The 14,697-nt window shown below is 43.8% G+C and overlaps 1 protein-coding gene across 22 annotated transcripts in view; it reads right to left on the bottom strand.

Moving 5' to 3' along the window:
- Positions 1–4,650: 4,650 nt before the first annotated feature.
- Positions 4,651–14,697, bottom strand: part of LOC117399365 (protein scribble homolog) — a 149,822-nt gene continuing 139,775 nt past the window's right edge. For 19 of the 22 annotated variants that reach the window (XM_059022129.1, XM_059022130.1, XM_059022141.1 and 16 more), the window contains 3 exons: positions 14,224–14,298; positions 6,655–6,709; positions 4,651–5,116 (listed from right to left, as the gene is read on the bottom strand). In XM_059022129.1, the coding sequence (XP_058878112.1) occupies positions 4,980–5,116; positions 6,655–6,709; positions 14,224–14,298 (267 nt within the window). In that variant the 3' untranslated portion in view covers positions 4,651–4,979. Of the gene's footprint in view, positions 5,117–6,173; positions 6,208–6,654; positions 6,710–14,223; positions 14,299–14,697 lie in introns of all 22 variants that reach the window. The other 3 variants (XM_059022135.1, XM_059022140.1, XM_059022133.1) reach the window with 3 other exon arrangements.

Here is a 14,697-nt window from a genome sequence, read left to right as displayed (position 1 = left end):
CACTTTCGCGGCAGGATATTGTGTGGTCGGAGCCCCACGGAGGGGAACTGCCGGCTATGAAGAAGGGGGGGGAGGTCAGGAGACCAGCTCCCCCAGCCGCACTTTCGCGGCAGGAGTTTGTGTGGCCAGAGCCCCACGGAGGGGAACTGCTGGCCATGAAGAGGAGGGGGAAGGTCAGGAGACCAGCTCCCCCAGCCGCAATTTCGCGGCAGGACAGAGTGTGGAGGGAGCCCCGGAAGAGGGAGCTGTCGGCCACGAAGAATTGGGGGGTGCTGGAGATTCCACCATGGCCACCCCCCAGAAGCAACTTGCTTCCCCCTCTCCCAGGACATTGAGACTGAGGGGGGAGGTGGCCGTTGGGGCCATGTGTGCTTCGCACAAGGAGGGGGATATGTAACAGGGCGAGCAGCCCTGTACATTGTTTATTTATTTTTAGATCGGGGTCTCCCCCTCCGCCCGTGCAGAGTATTGTTTTTGTTTATTATGATTTATTGTATTATTGTATTTATGACGGCGTAGCGCCGTGTTGGTGTTTTGTTTATTTTTAAAACGTGTCCTGGCAGAGGCGAGATCGGTGCTCGTCCTCTGCCAGGTGTAATAATTAATAAACTCGTGCAGAAGGTGAACCATCTCCCGAATTAATTACGGGATTAATTTTGTTGCTAATTGGGAGATGGTTCACCTTTAATAAAAGCCTGCAGCTCTCCAGTTCAGGGTGGGTGTCAGAAGGAGAGTGTGCGAGAGGAGTGACGGAGAAACGAGAGAGAAAGTAAACATAGGAACAGTGAAGGCAATCTGCCCAGCCTGACCTGTGTTGCAGTTATTATTTTGTGTTCGTGATTTGTTTTTGTTTACCCTTTTATTTTTGCTCTGTGAGCGAGTGTTTATTTTTGTTTAAATATTTATTTTTGGTTGCTTTAAATAAAACGGCGCCCGCGCCACTGCACAATACCTTTTTGGTTTTGTGGTCCCTTCTTCTGCCGTGACGTCAGACCACTCAGCCATTCCTGTCACAGTAAGCTAAAACTAAGTCAAGTAGACAAATATTTCCACTAGAACCTTGCCATCGGTGTACAGTTAACCTAGAGATAGGGTAGCAAGTGGTTCCACACTTTAGGTCTCCAGAGGTCACATGGCCCGTTGGATGTATTATGAGGACACATTAAGTTAAAATCAGGTATAGGCAAGTAAAAGCTCATCTGGTTCCCAGTAATTAGTTGATCTAAAAACTTTGTTGTAGCATTATAAATACTAAAATATTTTTAAAAGGATTCCAGTGAGTCGGTATCAACAACATAGCTAGGTAACCTATTCCATATCATCACCACTCTTTTTGTAAAGAAATGTTCCCTTCCATCTGTGTTCTTTGATCCTGAATGCTGTAACCTCAGCGATACTAGGCAGTTTATGGTTTCCATTTCTACACACAATTTTAGGTATGTGCACTCAGGAGGTGCAGGTACTGTAGTGGTAATTCAGGTTTGATGGTTATTTCCCCTTCCAGAAACACTACTTCAAGCTATGTCTCAGGCCTAGACACAGAGAAAGAGAGCCAGAGTCATCATCCCTGACATGAAGAACAAACCTGTTTATTCTCATCTCCTCCTAGGGGAGACCCAAATCGAGAGCACTCCTGCATTCAGATTGTATTCAACAAAATCAAGCCCAATGCAGGACCACTCGAAGACTTACTCAAGTAATCAACATTTTGTCTTCCAATTGGGGGTGGGGAGGTGGTGCGGGCAAAAACACAAAAGGTGGACGCAAGATCAGTTTGTAAAATGAAAAGTAAACTTTATTATTCCTGAACCACAAAATAGACTTCTTTGGTTGTACAAATTCACTAGTTACAGTCTTGGATGAGCTAACATCCCCCTCCCCCTTTTGGAAATCCCCAACAAAAATAAAAAAAAGTGAGAGGGAAGAATTAAAAATATTTGCAATGCCTCATGTAAAAATGTAGCTATTCCCAGTTTCCAGTAAAACCAAAAAGAGTGTTACCTAATCACAGATGATGACCCAAATGAAACTTCAGTTAAAATGAGTAAATCAAAATTAAAAGCTTTGTGTTTTTCTTACTAGAACCATCTGATAAAACAGTAGAATTAAATATATGGGGGGGGGGGGGGGGGGGGAGACAAATACAAGCTAATTTCCTGTCTATAGACAACCAGTCTCTACAAAATGCATCCAGTAACTGCCAGTGTTCATGCAGGGAGATTTCCACGCTGGTCGGCTGTTTTGTTTTTTTCTTTCTTTAATATCTGTACATTATTCACACTTTAACAGAGAGAAGAATCAATGCATTGAAAACTTCTGCTACCTTCACTTGCCAAGAAAAGGAAATTAAGGGAATAATGTTTTGATAACAAAGTTTTTGTTTGGTATAAAAAGTGGTCCTTGAATAAAAGGTACAATCGATACTGTAGGCAGAGTTTTTGGAAATACAGTTATGACTCAAAAAATTTCTATTTTCTTCATTTTTAACTGCTTCTGCTTACCCTGTGTATCTGTATACAAGTCTACTGTATTTCTGCAGAGTATGTGTGTCTGAGACTACAAACTGAAAATCCAAGCCCATTTTGAAACTATTCTCAATAGGAACAGCTTCCCTGAAGTGCCAACAGAAGAGTTCTAATTTAAAGTCCACTTGTAAGCATAAACAGGCAGTTTGAAAAAAAGTTATATAATGAGTGGGAAGTCCCCTACAGCAATGTACTTGTGTGTGCCTGTGAGTAAACTGCAAACCAGAATCTCCAGCATGGACTGAAAACCTGGAACTGCTGTAACCCAAGCCCTTACACTAACAATACACTTTCTAAACATTACAAAGTTTGAGGTGTCCCCCCACCCCCCCCCCCAAAAAAAAACAAATAAAAAAAAAACAAAAAAAAACACAACAACAACAACAACAACACAGGATAGAGGGAATGAAACCCAAGCACCTAAAGACTTTCTGAACACATTTATTTGTATTACCTCCTGCAATCAGCTAGGCCACAGTTATTTTTTCCCCCTTATTACTTGGCCTATCATGTGCATGGCATGTATTCCAATGTGTTTATTACAATGTTCAATTGTTTACAGCAACAGCAGCTAGTTGTAGTACACCACCTTAGTTTTGGAAAACTTTGATATTTTGATGAATAGCATCTAGTGGAATTTAAACACACAGTGGCGGTTCTTGATTTCAATGCCATCTCTATAAATAATCTAAAATAATCTGAATTCTACTAGCATGTTAATGATTGGTTTATTGTGTCAAGCAAACTAATGACCTGTATGTAGTGTGTACCTACAATTCTGAACAGTTGTACAATTTTAAATCTAAAATACATTATCTAATAATAAACTGCATTAAAAGAAATGAGGCAGTGTGGCGGAGTGTCCCGCCCCTATTTATTATTATTTGTATTTTTGTTTGCGGCGCGGGTAAAAGCGCCGCGTCTTTTATTATTATTTAAAAACCCCGTGAGGATGCATGGCTGATCAGCTACTGATTACTTAAATAGCTGACAGTCATGCATCCTTACCAAACGCGTGCAGACTCTGGCCGGGGGATAATAAGATAATTACCAACTAGTTAATCCCTCGGCCAGAGTATATAAACCTGCAGCTCTCTGCACTTGATGTTGGGGTGTTGGAGTAGAGAGTACGGGGAGCGGAGAGAAGGAATAATATTTAAAAAACAATTGCTAATACGTGCTGGATAATCCAGCACGGCACTTACTTGTTTGTTTATTTATTCGTTTGGCCCTCGTGCCCTTTTGTTTGTATTTTGTTTAAATATTTTGTTTGTTTGTTATTAAATACGCTGAGTGCTTTTGCACTCAGTTTCACCCGCCCATCCACTGTTTGGAGTCAGTTACTTCCTGGTCTGTGACGTCATCCACCACACCACTGCGAGCCAGACTGTCACATACCAGGAAGTAACTGACTCCAAACAGTGGATGGGCGGGTGAAACTGAGTGCAAAAGCACTCAGCGTATTTAATAACAAACAAACAAAATATTTAAACAAAATACAAACAAAAGGGCACGAGGGCCAAACGAATAAATAAACAAACAAGTAAGTGCCGTGCTGGATTATCCAGCACGTATTAGCAATTGTTTTTTAAATATTATTCCTTCTCTCCGCTCCCCGTACTCTCTACTCCAACACCCCAACATCAAGTGCAGAGAGCTGCAGGTTTATATACTCTGGCCGAGGGATTAACTAGTTGGTAATTATCTTATTATCCCCCGGCCAGAGTCTGCACGCGTTTGGTAAGGATGCATGACTGTCAGCTATTTAAGTAATCAGTAGCTGATCAGCCATGCATCCTCACGGGGTTTTTAAATAATAATAAAAGACGCGGCGCTTTTACCCGCGCCGCAAACAAAAATACAAATAATAATAAATAGGGGCGGGACACTCCGCCACAGGCAGTAAAAACCAAAGGTTAACACAGCAAGGTGCAAAGCAGTGAAGGTAGCAGAAGAATGACTTTCCCCTTATCGCTATAGGTAGTCTGAGCCACACTCGTATTTACACTCATTAACCCAGAAAGCTTCACACCCCCTCCCAACCCCAGCAATTACAACCAAATCAACAGAGCAAAAAAAAATAAAAAATTTACACAGCTATTATTTTCTTCCATAAGTGATTTAAAAAAAAAACAAAAAAAAAACAGTAGTTAAACAAAAAATATTAGTTATTGAGTAAAATAATTCAGCTTCTAAAACGCAAACTGAAAAGTTGTTTTGTAGTCTGGTATATAAAAGCTAGCCCCCACACCCTCTAGGTTATTAAAGTTTATGGCCCAAGGTAGGTCCATGTGTTCATGGCAGGCCCCCACACCTCCATCCCTCCCTGCAGAGAGTGGGCACTGTGTATGTATGGCGTGCCTGGATGTACGTGTGGGGGGGTGGGGGTGGGGGGGGGGGGGGGGTTGTGTGTGTGTGTGTGTGTTTGTGTGTTTACAGAGCTCTGGAGCTGCACTACGTGGGGACAGCTGTCTCCAGGCTCAGACGACTGTGCCGTAGTTTGCGCTTGTTGCTGAAGAGTGCCATTTCTTCCTGTGCTGAGGTGGTGGGTAGGCAGACATGGCCTTCAGCATCCTTCTCCCCACGGGGCTCTGTGAGAAAGGAGAGAGCAGAAAAGAAATGAGAAATCTGTGGAGAGTAACAGAAAGACAATTAGCCACACTAGACCAAGACAATCCACACCACTCAGTGATCACTCTATGACCCAGCTATCTGATTGTTATTTACTGGGCCACCCACCCATGCAATGAGAGAAGAGTCCTCTCTGTCACTGCAATCCCATGCATTGTGTTATTTGACAAAATGGCGTCACCAGACTCCAACAGACAGAATGACGCCATTCAGAATGTGCTCCTTGGCTCTTGGAGTGATGTACTTGTCCTGTTCAAGCTCCAGCACCTGTAGCTGTTTTCCTAATGTTTCCCCAAGGTCAAGGCAATGACATCCCACCGCAAGCATCTGACAAAACCAACACATCACTGCGGACTGATCATCTCTAAGAATTCTAGCATTGGGAAACGTGAGGCCTTGCCAGAATAGGGAATTAGTCTGTTGATGACACTAATTTAAAAATTTTATAGAAATGCAAATACCATCAACATCCTGGGAAAATTAAGCCAAAACTACTAAAGACTTCTACAAGCTAGCTGCTTTCTAGCTGAAGTTATTAAAACAAAAACACAAAATTAATTTAGCTCTTGAGAGAAAGAATGGTGACTGAGCCCTCCAATGTGCTAAGGAGAGTGAGGAGGGGAGCTAAACCGCACTGTTGTAAAACACTCACGATTAATGTTTTATAAATAGTCTTTCCCAGGAGGTCCATAGAATGCATAGCTTGTTCACACAAACATTGATTAGTAAAGCCTATGAACCCAGAAGTTGCAAAATAGCCCTTTGAATATGAAGGCAGAGTTTCTTTTTTAAAGCACAATCAGTTAAACTGTTTTTTTTCCAGTAAACCAAAAGGCTGCAACTAAACCCTCAATAAAAAAGTGGCATATGCTGTTTAAAATCACTTGAGCACTCCACATCCTCCCTCCCCCTGCAGAACTTCATGCAGGAAGCAGAGCGCTAAAGATGTAGAAAAGCAAAACAGAAAAGGAAGACATCCATGATCATCACCGAAATCGCAAAGCAGTCAAATCCTACCAATATTTCATTGCTGTTTATCACAGGAATCCACCTGAATTATAAAAATAATTAGGATGTCATTAGCAAACTTAAAACAGTAAATAACTCACATATATCACAGGTTTAAACACTGAAATCAGTCCAGGTCACCTTGAGTTAAAGAAAGTCTCAGTAAGTGGCTTAAATTGCAGGTATCACGGCACTTCTGGTGGGTGTTTATCACACTGACAGCAAACCACAGCCCAGCAGAAACTTCTAATGGGTTTTTCAAAAAATGTTTGACCTATAAAGCTGTCTCTAAGACTCTCAATGATATGTCATTTTCATGAAGAAATCTCAAAAGTAGGACTTTGTTTGGCACAATGTTATTGCTCTCAGACAGTGATTGTGCAGAGAATAAAATAAACCCAAAAGGCTTACAAACCAAACACTTTTCAAAAGTACAGTTTACCACCAGGTCTTGGGTGTGCACAGTAAACGCAGTAACACAATGACTCACCCGCACTGTTGGTAGTGTCATCCAATAGCTGAATACCATCTGTCAGGTCAGGGGACTGCAAGAGAAGAACAAAGCTCAGGCACTGCGAGAGAGGAGGCAATTATCAACAGGTAACAAACAGGAAAAACCGTCAACGCTGAACCACCTCTGCAATTCACATTGACAGAACTTTAAGTTATTATCATAACCGTTTCCCTGAAATAGAAATGTAACCATTACCGAATGGGTATTTACCTCCTGAAGACCTGAATCATATTGAATACCAAAGCTGCTCACCAAGCCTGTGATGCAGTCATGGCTCCGCCTCCAATGTATCAAAAGTACTGCGTGCACAGATCTCAGCGTAATTTTTCCTTCAAGCCTGCTGCAATCATGGACCCAGCAACCTTGAAGGTTAATGTTACATTTCTATTTCTGGGAACCAGGGTTATGATAATAACCTAACATTCCCTTTCAAGTACGAAATGTAACCATTACTGAATGGGTCAGTATACCCAAGCCATCACAATGGCAAGATTGCAGAATGACCGGAATGCTACAAGGCTAAGCCAAGAGGCTGCCCTGTGCGTTACCATTCAGAACCCCAATAATTAGCTAGGGTGAAAACATTGAGGGAGAAACTCATCTGTGTTGTAAGGGTCAACTGGGAAGCCGCCCTTAAAACTCTAGTTCCAAAACCAGAGTTTTGAGGATCCACGACAAGTCTGTAGAACCTAGTGAAAGTATTCAGGAGTAACCCACACCGCTGCATTGCGTGTCTTTAACAGATGTACTCTGGAATAAAGCCCACAAAGTTGCCATGCTCCTGGTGAAATGGGCAGTGAGCTTTTCTGGAGGGGGCAAGTTGGCCAGCTCATAGGCAGTCCTGACCATGTCTGCTATCCACTTGGCCAACCACTGCTCAGACAGGGCTTTACCATGGGACTTCGCCCCACAGCAGACAAAAAATAGTTTGGACTGCCTCCGTCTTTTTGTCCTATCAAAATAGTACGCCAGGGCCTACATTGGGCAGAGTGTGTGGAGCTGTCACTCTCTTTCAGACTGGAAAGGAGGTGGATGGAAAGCCTCCAATTCCACAGACTGGTTGACATGGAACACCGAGATAGTCTTTGGCAAAAAGGCAGGATTGGTACAGAGCATGACTTCTGTAAAAAATAAGCAGACCTGGATCTTACTCACCTGCTTTCCCGAGGTGATAGCATGCAAGAAAGCCACTTTAAATGAGTACTTCAGCACAGCTGAATGCAGTGTCTCAAATGGAGGCTTCATGAATGCATTAAGCACCATGTTTAGTCTGCTGAAGCCGCCGAGCCCCTTTCAAAAATGTCACCGCTCCTGGGGAGACTGAGTCAATCTTAACATGGCAAGCTGAAATAGCTGCCAGATAGACCTTTAATGTGGACAGGGGTTTCCCCTCGTCAAATCGGTCCTGCAAAAAGTTCAGTATTACTGTCGTGGGGTCGAACCCACGAGACAGAAACCACATCTGAAAGACGGCCCACTTGTACCCGTACTGGGAACACGTGGACGCTGCTCTGGCATTTTGTAAGGTGTCAATAACCCTGTTGGACAGACCAATATGGCTCAAATGCTATAAGGTCCTCTGTGCCTGACTGAGCAGGTCGTGGCTCATCGGCAGTCTCCACGGCTGGCCGCTCAAGAACTGCATCAGGGTTGAAAACATCTCCTGAGCCAATACGGGGCACCTTGGCCCAGTCCTGCCTTATTTTCTCTAGAAACAGATGGAGTAGGGCGATTGGTGGGAAGGTGTATAATAGATGCCTCAGCCACTGGTGTGTCAAGGCATCTATTCCTAGCAGTTCCCTGCCTATTATGGAGAGCTAGTGGGTTGATTCCTGGAAGGTAAAGAGGTCTATCTCTGCTCTCCTGAACCTCTCCCAGATGAGGCTCACCACCTTGGGGTAAAGCCTCCACTCCCGAGCTGCTGAGGACTTCCCTTGAGCAGTCCGCTGCCATGTTCTCGTGTGCCCACAGCAAAAGCTTGCAGGCGACACGATGGACACGATGGACACTGTCGTGTTTTCTGTACAGACAAGCACATTGCCTTGAACATCCTGCAATAAACTCTTCAAGGCCAGGTAAACTGCCTGCAGCTCTAAAACATTGATGTAGCGACCCTGCCATGGGGGGTTCCACACCCCAGCCATTCCACAGAGCACAGTGGGACACTGTCATTAGGTGCTCGTGGTTCAACGTGGGCTAAAAAACCCTGCTGTTGAACCAGGCCTTTAGAGGGTGCATGCGCATGAGACCCAATAGAAACGTCTGGGAAGCTGCTGCCATCAGGCCCAGAAGTTTCTGGAACATTACTACTGTGAGCACTCTGTTGAGCTGACAGAGCTCCAAACTGCAGCTATTCTCTGCACTGCCATCCGAGAGAGTGGCCAGCATGGACCCAGAGTGGGCCTCTGCCTTTTCTGGAGACTGGGCACAAATTGGCCAGTCGTCCAGATAATTGAGTACTCGGATGCCTGAGTCTCAATGGGGGAAATATTGCTTCTATGCACTTCGAGAAGGCACATGGAGCTTGGGAAAGGCCAAATGGCAAGACACAGAACTTGTACGCTGTTCCCTGAAAGGCAAACTGCAGGTACTTCCTGTGCGCTGGTTTTATGGGGATGCGGAAACAGGCGTCTTTGAGGTCCACCTTGGTGAACCAGTCGCCTGGCCTTATTGACTGCAACAGCTGTTGTATTGTCAACATTCTGAACTTCCTTCGGCTCAGATACAGGTTGACCTGTGGAGGTCGAGGATTGGTCTGAGGCCACCATGCCACTTGGACACTAGGAAGTACCTGGAGTTGAACCCTTCCTCCAACTGTCATGTGAATAATCAGTTTTGCAGCAGAGCTGCTTCCTCTTGAGACACCGCAGCAACATCCTGTGGGTCCTTGACTGATGTCGTTGTCACGCCCTGAAAGGGAGGGGGACCGTGCTTGAACTGCAGCGAATAGCAGGTCTGAACGGTAGTAAGCACCCAGATGTCTGTGGTGCACTGACACCAATAGTCCAGATGGCTCCCTGAGAAGGGGCCCTGGACCTGTGGCACCAAAATCCTCAGCCATTGGGTGAGGATGCAGCCACCTCTCTAAGAGAGGGTGATGAGGAAAAGCGCTGAGCAGGAGTAAGGCTGCATCCACACTGGACAGAGCGATGTGAGCGAAGTTACCGAATGTCAGTCCACACCAGACACGACTTGGAAATGATCTAAAAGACTGGAAATAAATACATGACCCCACCCATGCATTCCTACTGGCCATACTAGAGATGGGCTGTCCCATTACAAAACAGGTCTTGTTTTGATGAAAGGTTACCACACCCTGACCTCCGGCAACTCCGTTCTAAAATCTAGAAATCAGAGTTATTGAACATCCCTATATATCCAACAGTTTTATTGTTCTCATTATTAGAAGTAGTAATTGTACAGTTGTAGTCGTAGTATTTTTGTATTTTTTTCTTCGTGGTGCCAGCAGTAGTAGTAGTCCGATTTGAAGCCTGGTGCATCTCCAGCTGTCAGAAGACAGCTGGACAATTATAGTATAGTTGAACTGATATTTTCAACAAAATTATTTTAGTTTTCTACATTTATATATACAATTTACTGCAATCTCAGTTGTGCTTCTTGACAAATTCCTTCTTTGATCCTTTTTGTTTATTAACTAAGTATTTTAACGTGCATTATTATTATTATTATTATTATTATTATTATTATTATTATTATTATTCCAGCAAAAGTGCACATTTTTCATTTAAATGCTGGATATGTAGACTGCATGTATGGCCCAGTTTATTTTGGTTATTAATAAACCTATTTTTATGCAACTTGCATAAATAAGAAAGAAAATGTCTCGGTGCTGTTAAATGCACCACTTGCAAACCATGACTACTGATACTACATAAAAATCTCTGTACCCTACTCAGAGACACCCAGGTATTGTCTTTCTTCTGGATGTCTTTGTGGTCGTTCAATTTGCAATCATATAATAATGGATACTGCTGCACCTCAAATTTTTCGTCGTCCATGATTAACTTGTTTTGAGGTGTGACGTGTTTTGAGGTGTGTGTTTGACGTGTGTCAAGGGTGTTAACCTTGCTTCTGATTGGTCAGTTTCATTCCAGTGGCGACAAAAAAAAACAAAAAAAAAAACAGAAACAGGTTCTATTTTAGTGACGCGAAATTCTCAAAGCGACGTCACTCGCTGCTGGTGTGGATACTCCCATTTGACAGCAGTGACTTCTAAATTATTCGCTTGCGTCCAGTGTGGATACGGCTTAATTGACACAGAAATGTACAGTATAGGGTTGTACAGCTGTTGCTTCAATCTTCGTATATATATTGACATGGCGGGTCAAGGCGGCACCGGTCGGTAGCGGGCTGGAACCGGGACGGTACTGGGTCAGTTCGGTTTATCTAACACAGGGTTGGTACTACTTCAGAACTGGTTCAGAACCTTGTCTGCACCAGGCAAGTTCGGTGACTTAAGCACCGGAACGGTACTGGTACTGGTGCGGTGACCTCGGTCCCGGGTCGAAAGTGGAAGCAGGTCTGTGACCTCAGTACCAGTTTGGTACGGGTCCACCGGTTCGCAGTCACCGTGGGTGGCAACATACAAGGATGCCCACCTGTACAAGCCACTGGCAAAACCACTCAGTCAGTACCAACACAAGACTGAGAGAAGCCTGCTTGTTAGAATGGACTAACAGCCTTCACAATGGTGAAAATGGCATCAAGATACTGGGGTTGAAATTGCAAGCAACAACCGAAGCAAGTCTCTCGGTCCTGTGCAGTGCTGTTCAGCCCAGCAGCTGCTCTTGCTGCATGTGTGCTGAGCACCACGTTGCAGACAAGCCTGCATGAAGTATCTGTAAAAACAGAAAAAAAAAAACTGCAATGACAAAAAAACTCAACAAAAAACAGTAATTTAACAATTAAATAATATAAAATGTCTCGTATAGATCTGAACAGCAAAAACAAGAAATAAAATAAGCTCCAGCTATGCAGCCTGGGGGAATAGCACAAAGTCAGCCAACTTATGTTGCTGGATCCCTGGGAAGGAACGACTCAAGCCGCTGGCTTCACATGGGGCACAAGGCCGCAGCGGGACGTAACTAGCAACAGGCTGTAGTGCACACAATACGCGTAATAGAAAATAATTACAACGTTTAGTTTAAATATCACATATAATTTGTGTAAAACAAAAAATGCAAAATATATACAGATAGAAGCAACAAGTACTTACCTGAACAAGATCTCCGATCAGGTCAGTCTTAAAAGGATAAATGGTGGTGAGATCTGTGAGCACAGTCCTTTTGATACCTCGGGGGCAGAGTCATGACTGCGTCACAGAAAAACTAGCACAAAGTCAGCAGCTCTGACTTTGTGAGCAGCTCTGGTATACAATATTACAGGATTCAGGTCTTTAGGAGGTAAATACCCATTCAGTAATGGCTGCATTTCGTACTTGAAAAGGAACCTGCTCTGATTAAAGTAAACCATGGAGCAGGCAAACTATAAGTTGGATACCCACATGTCAAACACTTCAGTTCATAAGTGCATGATAAAGTTTCAAAAGAACTGGATACCAACTCATTTTTGAGAATTTAATTTTAAGGTTTTATAACCAAAATAAATCCTCATATAATTATGGTTGTTGAGCATGTGGGAAACCATTTGAAAAAAAGCAGTTGTACGTTTTTGCTTTTTTTTGCTAGCGGTAATGGATTTCGTCCTGAATCTACCCTGTTCTAATTCTGGTTGGGACAGCAACATAAGGTGGTCAAACCAACCCCAAACAGCGAGACAGTGGCTGTGCTGAAGCTGGGCCTTCCCTTCCCTCAACCCAATCCTATCACTTACATCCTCCGGGGAGTAGAGGCACACTGGCAGATCCTGGGTGCTGGGGGTAGTGGAACTGTTGCTGCCCTGGCATAATACCCTTTCTGGGCTCTAATTTAATTTTTTTTTTTTTTAAGTATATATATAAATAAATAAATAAGCCAACCGTGGCATTAATACTTTTAAATGATAACACTAAGTAATGACATAGGATCAATATGTAATTCCAATATAACCCTTTGGACACACTGTGGTCTACACCAATGATCTAAATACAGCCACCCTTACACACTAAACCTGCAATAACAGGGACATCTGCCCACCTGAACAGGCTCCATTAACTGGCACTACTGGTATTAAAGCAGAGTCCCTGGCGAGATGGTTCAGTGGTCTCTCGGTTTCTCTGGACCTTCCACCCCCTGGCTCACATGCACCAGAGCCAGGCCATGCATGGCATCCTGTCACCACATGCAGACGGCACATAGCGTCGACTCACCCGCCACAGGGACAAGGGGGAGGGGGTGAGCCTGCTTCAGACATTTTGAATGCCACGGTTTAGACTTGTACACAAGGAGCCCAAAGCTGAGGTTATGTGCATGCAACAGGTTCCTTTCCTCACCAGGTCTTCCCAGAACCCAATTATAAATCCTTAAAGCAGCACTTTCCAGTCTGCGATGTGCCCAGTGAGATGGAGAGGCCTCACAGAAGGTGCTATGTTGGGGTATGGGAGCAGCAGCAGCCAAGGGGCAGCTTTACTGTTCTTTCATGAGAAACATGAAACTGACCTGGGCTGCTGCTTGAACTTGGGTACAGGAAGAATGGAGAATACTACAACAGATTGCTTGTGTGTGTTACACATAGATACACACACACACACACACACACAGAGAAGATATTTATATATACATTCTTCAGTCAAGGATCCACCAAATGGTGACATACTTCAACCAGAATTATCCAAGTAGTCCTTGGTTCGATGACTGCATGATAAACCTGCATGTTCAATTGCTCCGATACCATGTATAGGTCAGACAGTATGATGTGGAATGGCCTATACTTTTCAAACGTATATATAAATGCATACATACATGTAAATGTTTTTTACAGATATCTCTGTTGAAGACACCCTTAGGAAGACAAACACTTGCACATACAGTTTGTGAACAGCTCAGTTTCAATCACATTTCTTCCATTCTCACAGCTTCTCAAAACCCCCCCATCACAATCATATTGGGGGGGGGGGGGGGGCATTTATCAGGCAGGCAATTGGTTAGTGAACTGGGCCTAGTGGTAAAGCAAGAGTAAAGCCCAGGACTCACATAAAATCACATAAATTTGTATCCAGCAACGACGGGTGGAGTTCAGTAAGGGGAGCAAGGGGAGAAATCTTTAAATGATTGTTATTAAGAGCTTTATACCAACACAGGAATCTGGGCCACTGGGTTATGAGATCAGACTAGTACAACCAGCCACTTGGTCAAAAAGTGCCTAAGCCTGCCAAACTTGCTATTGTACTAAAGGTCCAAAAAATCTGCCACCTATACACACTGGCCCACAGTTCTGGAAAACCTTCTAGCTGATTCCTGATGGGATACCATGGCTGGCACTAGTCCGAGCTCCCCCGACCAGTTTTAGGATTTGGCCCAGAAGTTAGTAAGACGGTGTGGAGGGTGGGGGGTGTTGAGGGCTAGGAGCTGAGCATGCAGGTGATACCTGGATGTCGTATACAGGTTTGGAAGAAGGAATAGCTGCAAACTGTCGGTAGTCAAACTTCTTTTCTGTCTGGGACTAGAATGGGACAGTAAAAGAGGAGTGAGAGGAGAATCTCCCAGATAAATGGTGGACTGCTTTGCAGAGGGGAACAGCAGGGCTGGGACCTCTGGAACCAGGGCTCAGAGCAACACCACTCCAATCTAAAAGCAGTGTTTTGTTTTGTGTGATATTTTTGAGGGTTACAGTAGTACTGTAAAGAAAATGTTACAGAAATCTCTCTACCCAAAGCTTCATGAAACATGAAAACTGGTTGAATACTTCTAGTCAAAACAAAATTTTACTTAAGTGTAAAAATGTATTTACCAATTATCTGCTGTATACATATGTCCTTAACCACTTCAACACCATGACGTACACACGTACGTCAAATGAAAACCCACTTACAGTACCATGCCGTACGTGCGTACGTCAAGT

The sequence above is a fragment of the Acipenser ruthenus genome, chromosome 4, assembly GCF_902713425.1.
Source record: "Acipenser ruthenus chromosome 4, fAciRut3.2 maternal haplotype, whole genome shotgun sequence".
NCBI classification, from domain to species: Eukaryota; Metazoa; Chordata; class Actinopteri; order Acipenseriformes; family Acipenseridae; genus Acipenser; species Acipenser ruthenus.
This window is presented reverse-complemented; position numbering and strand designations above follow the sequence as displayed.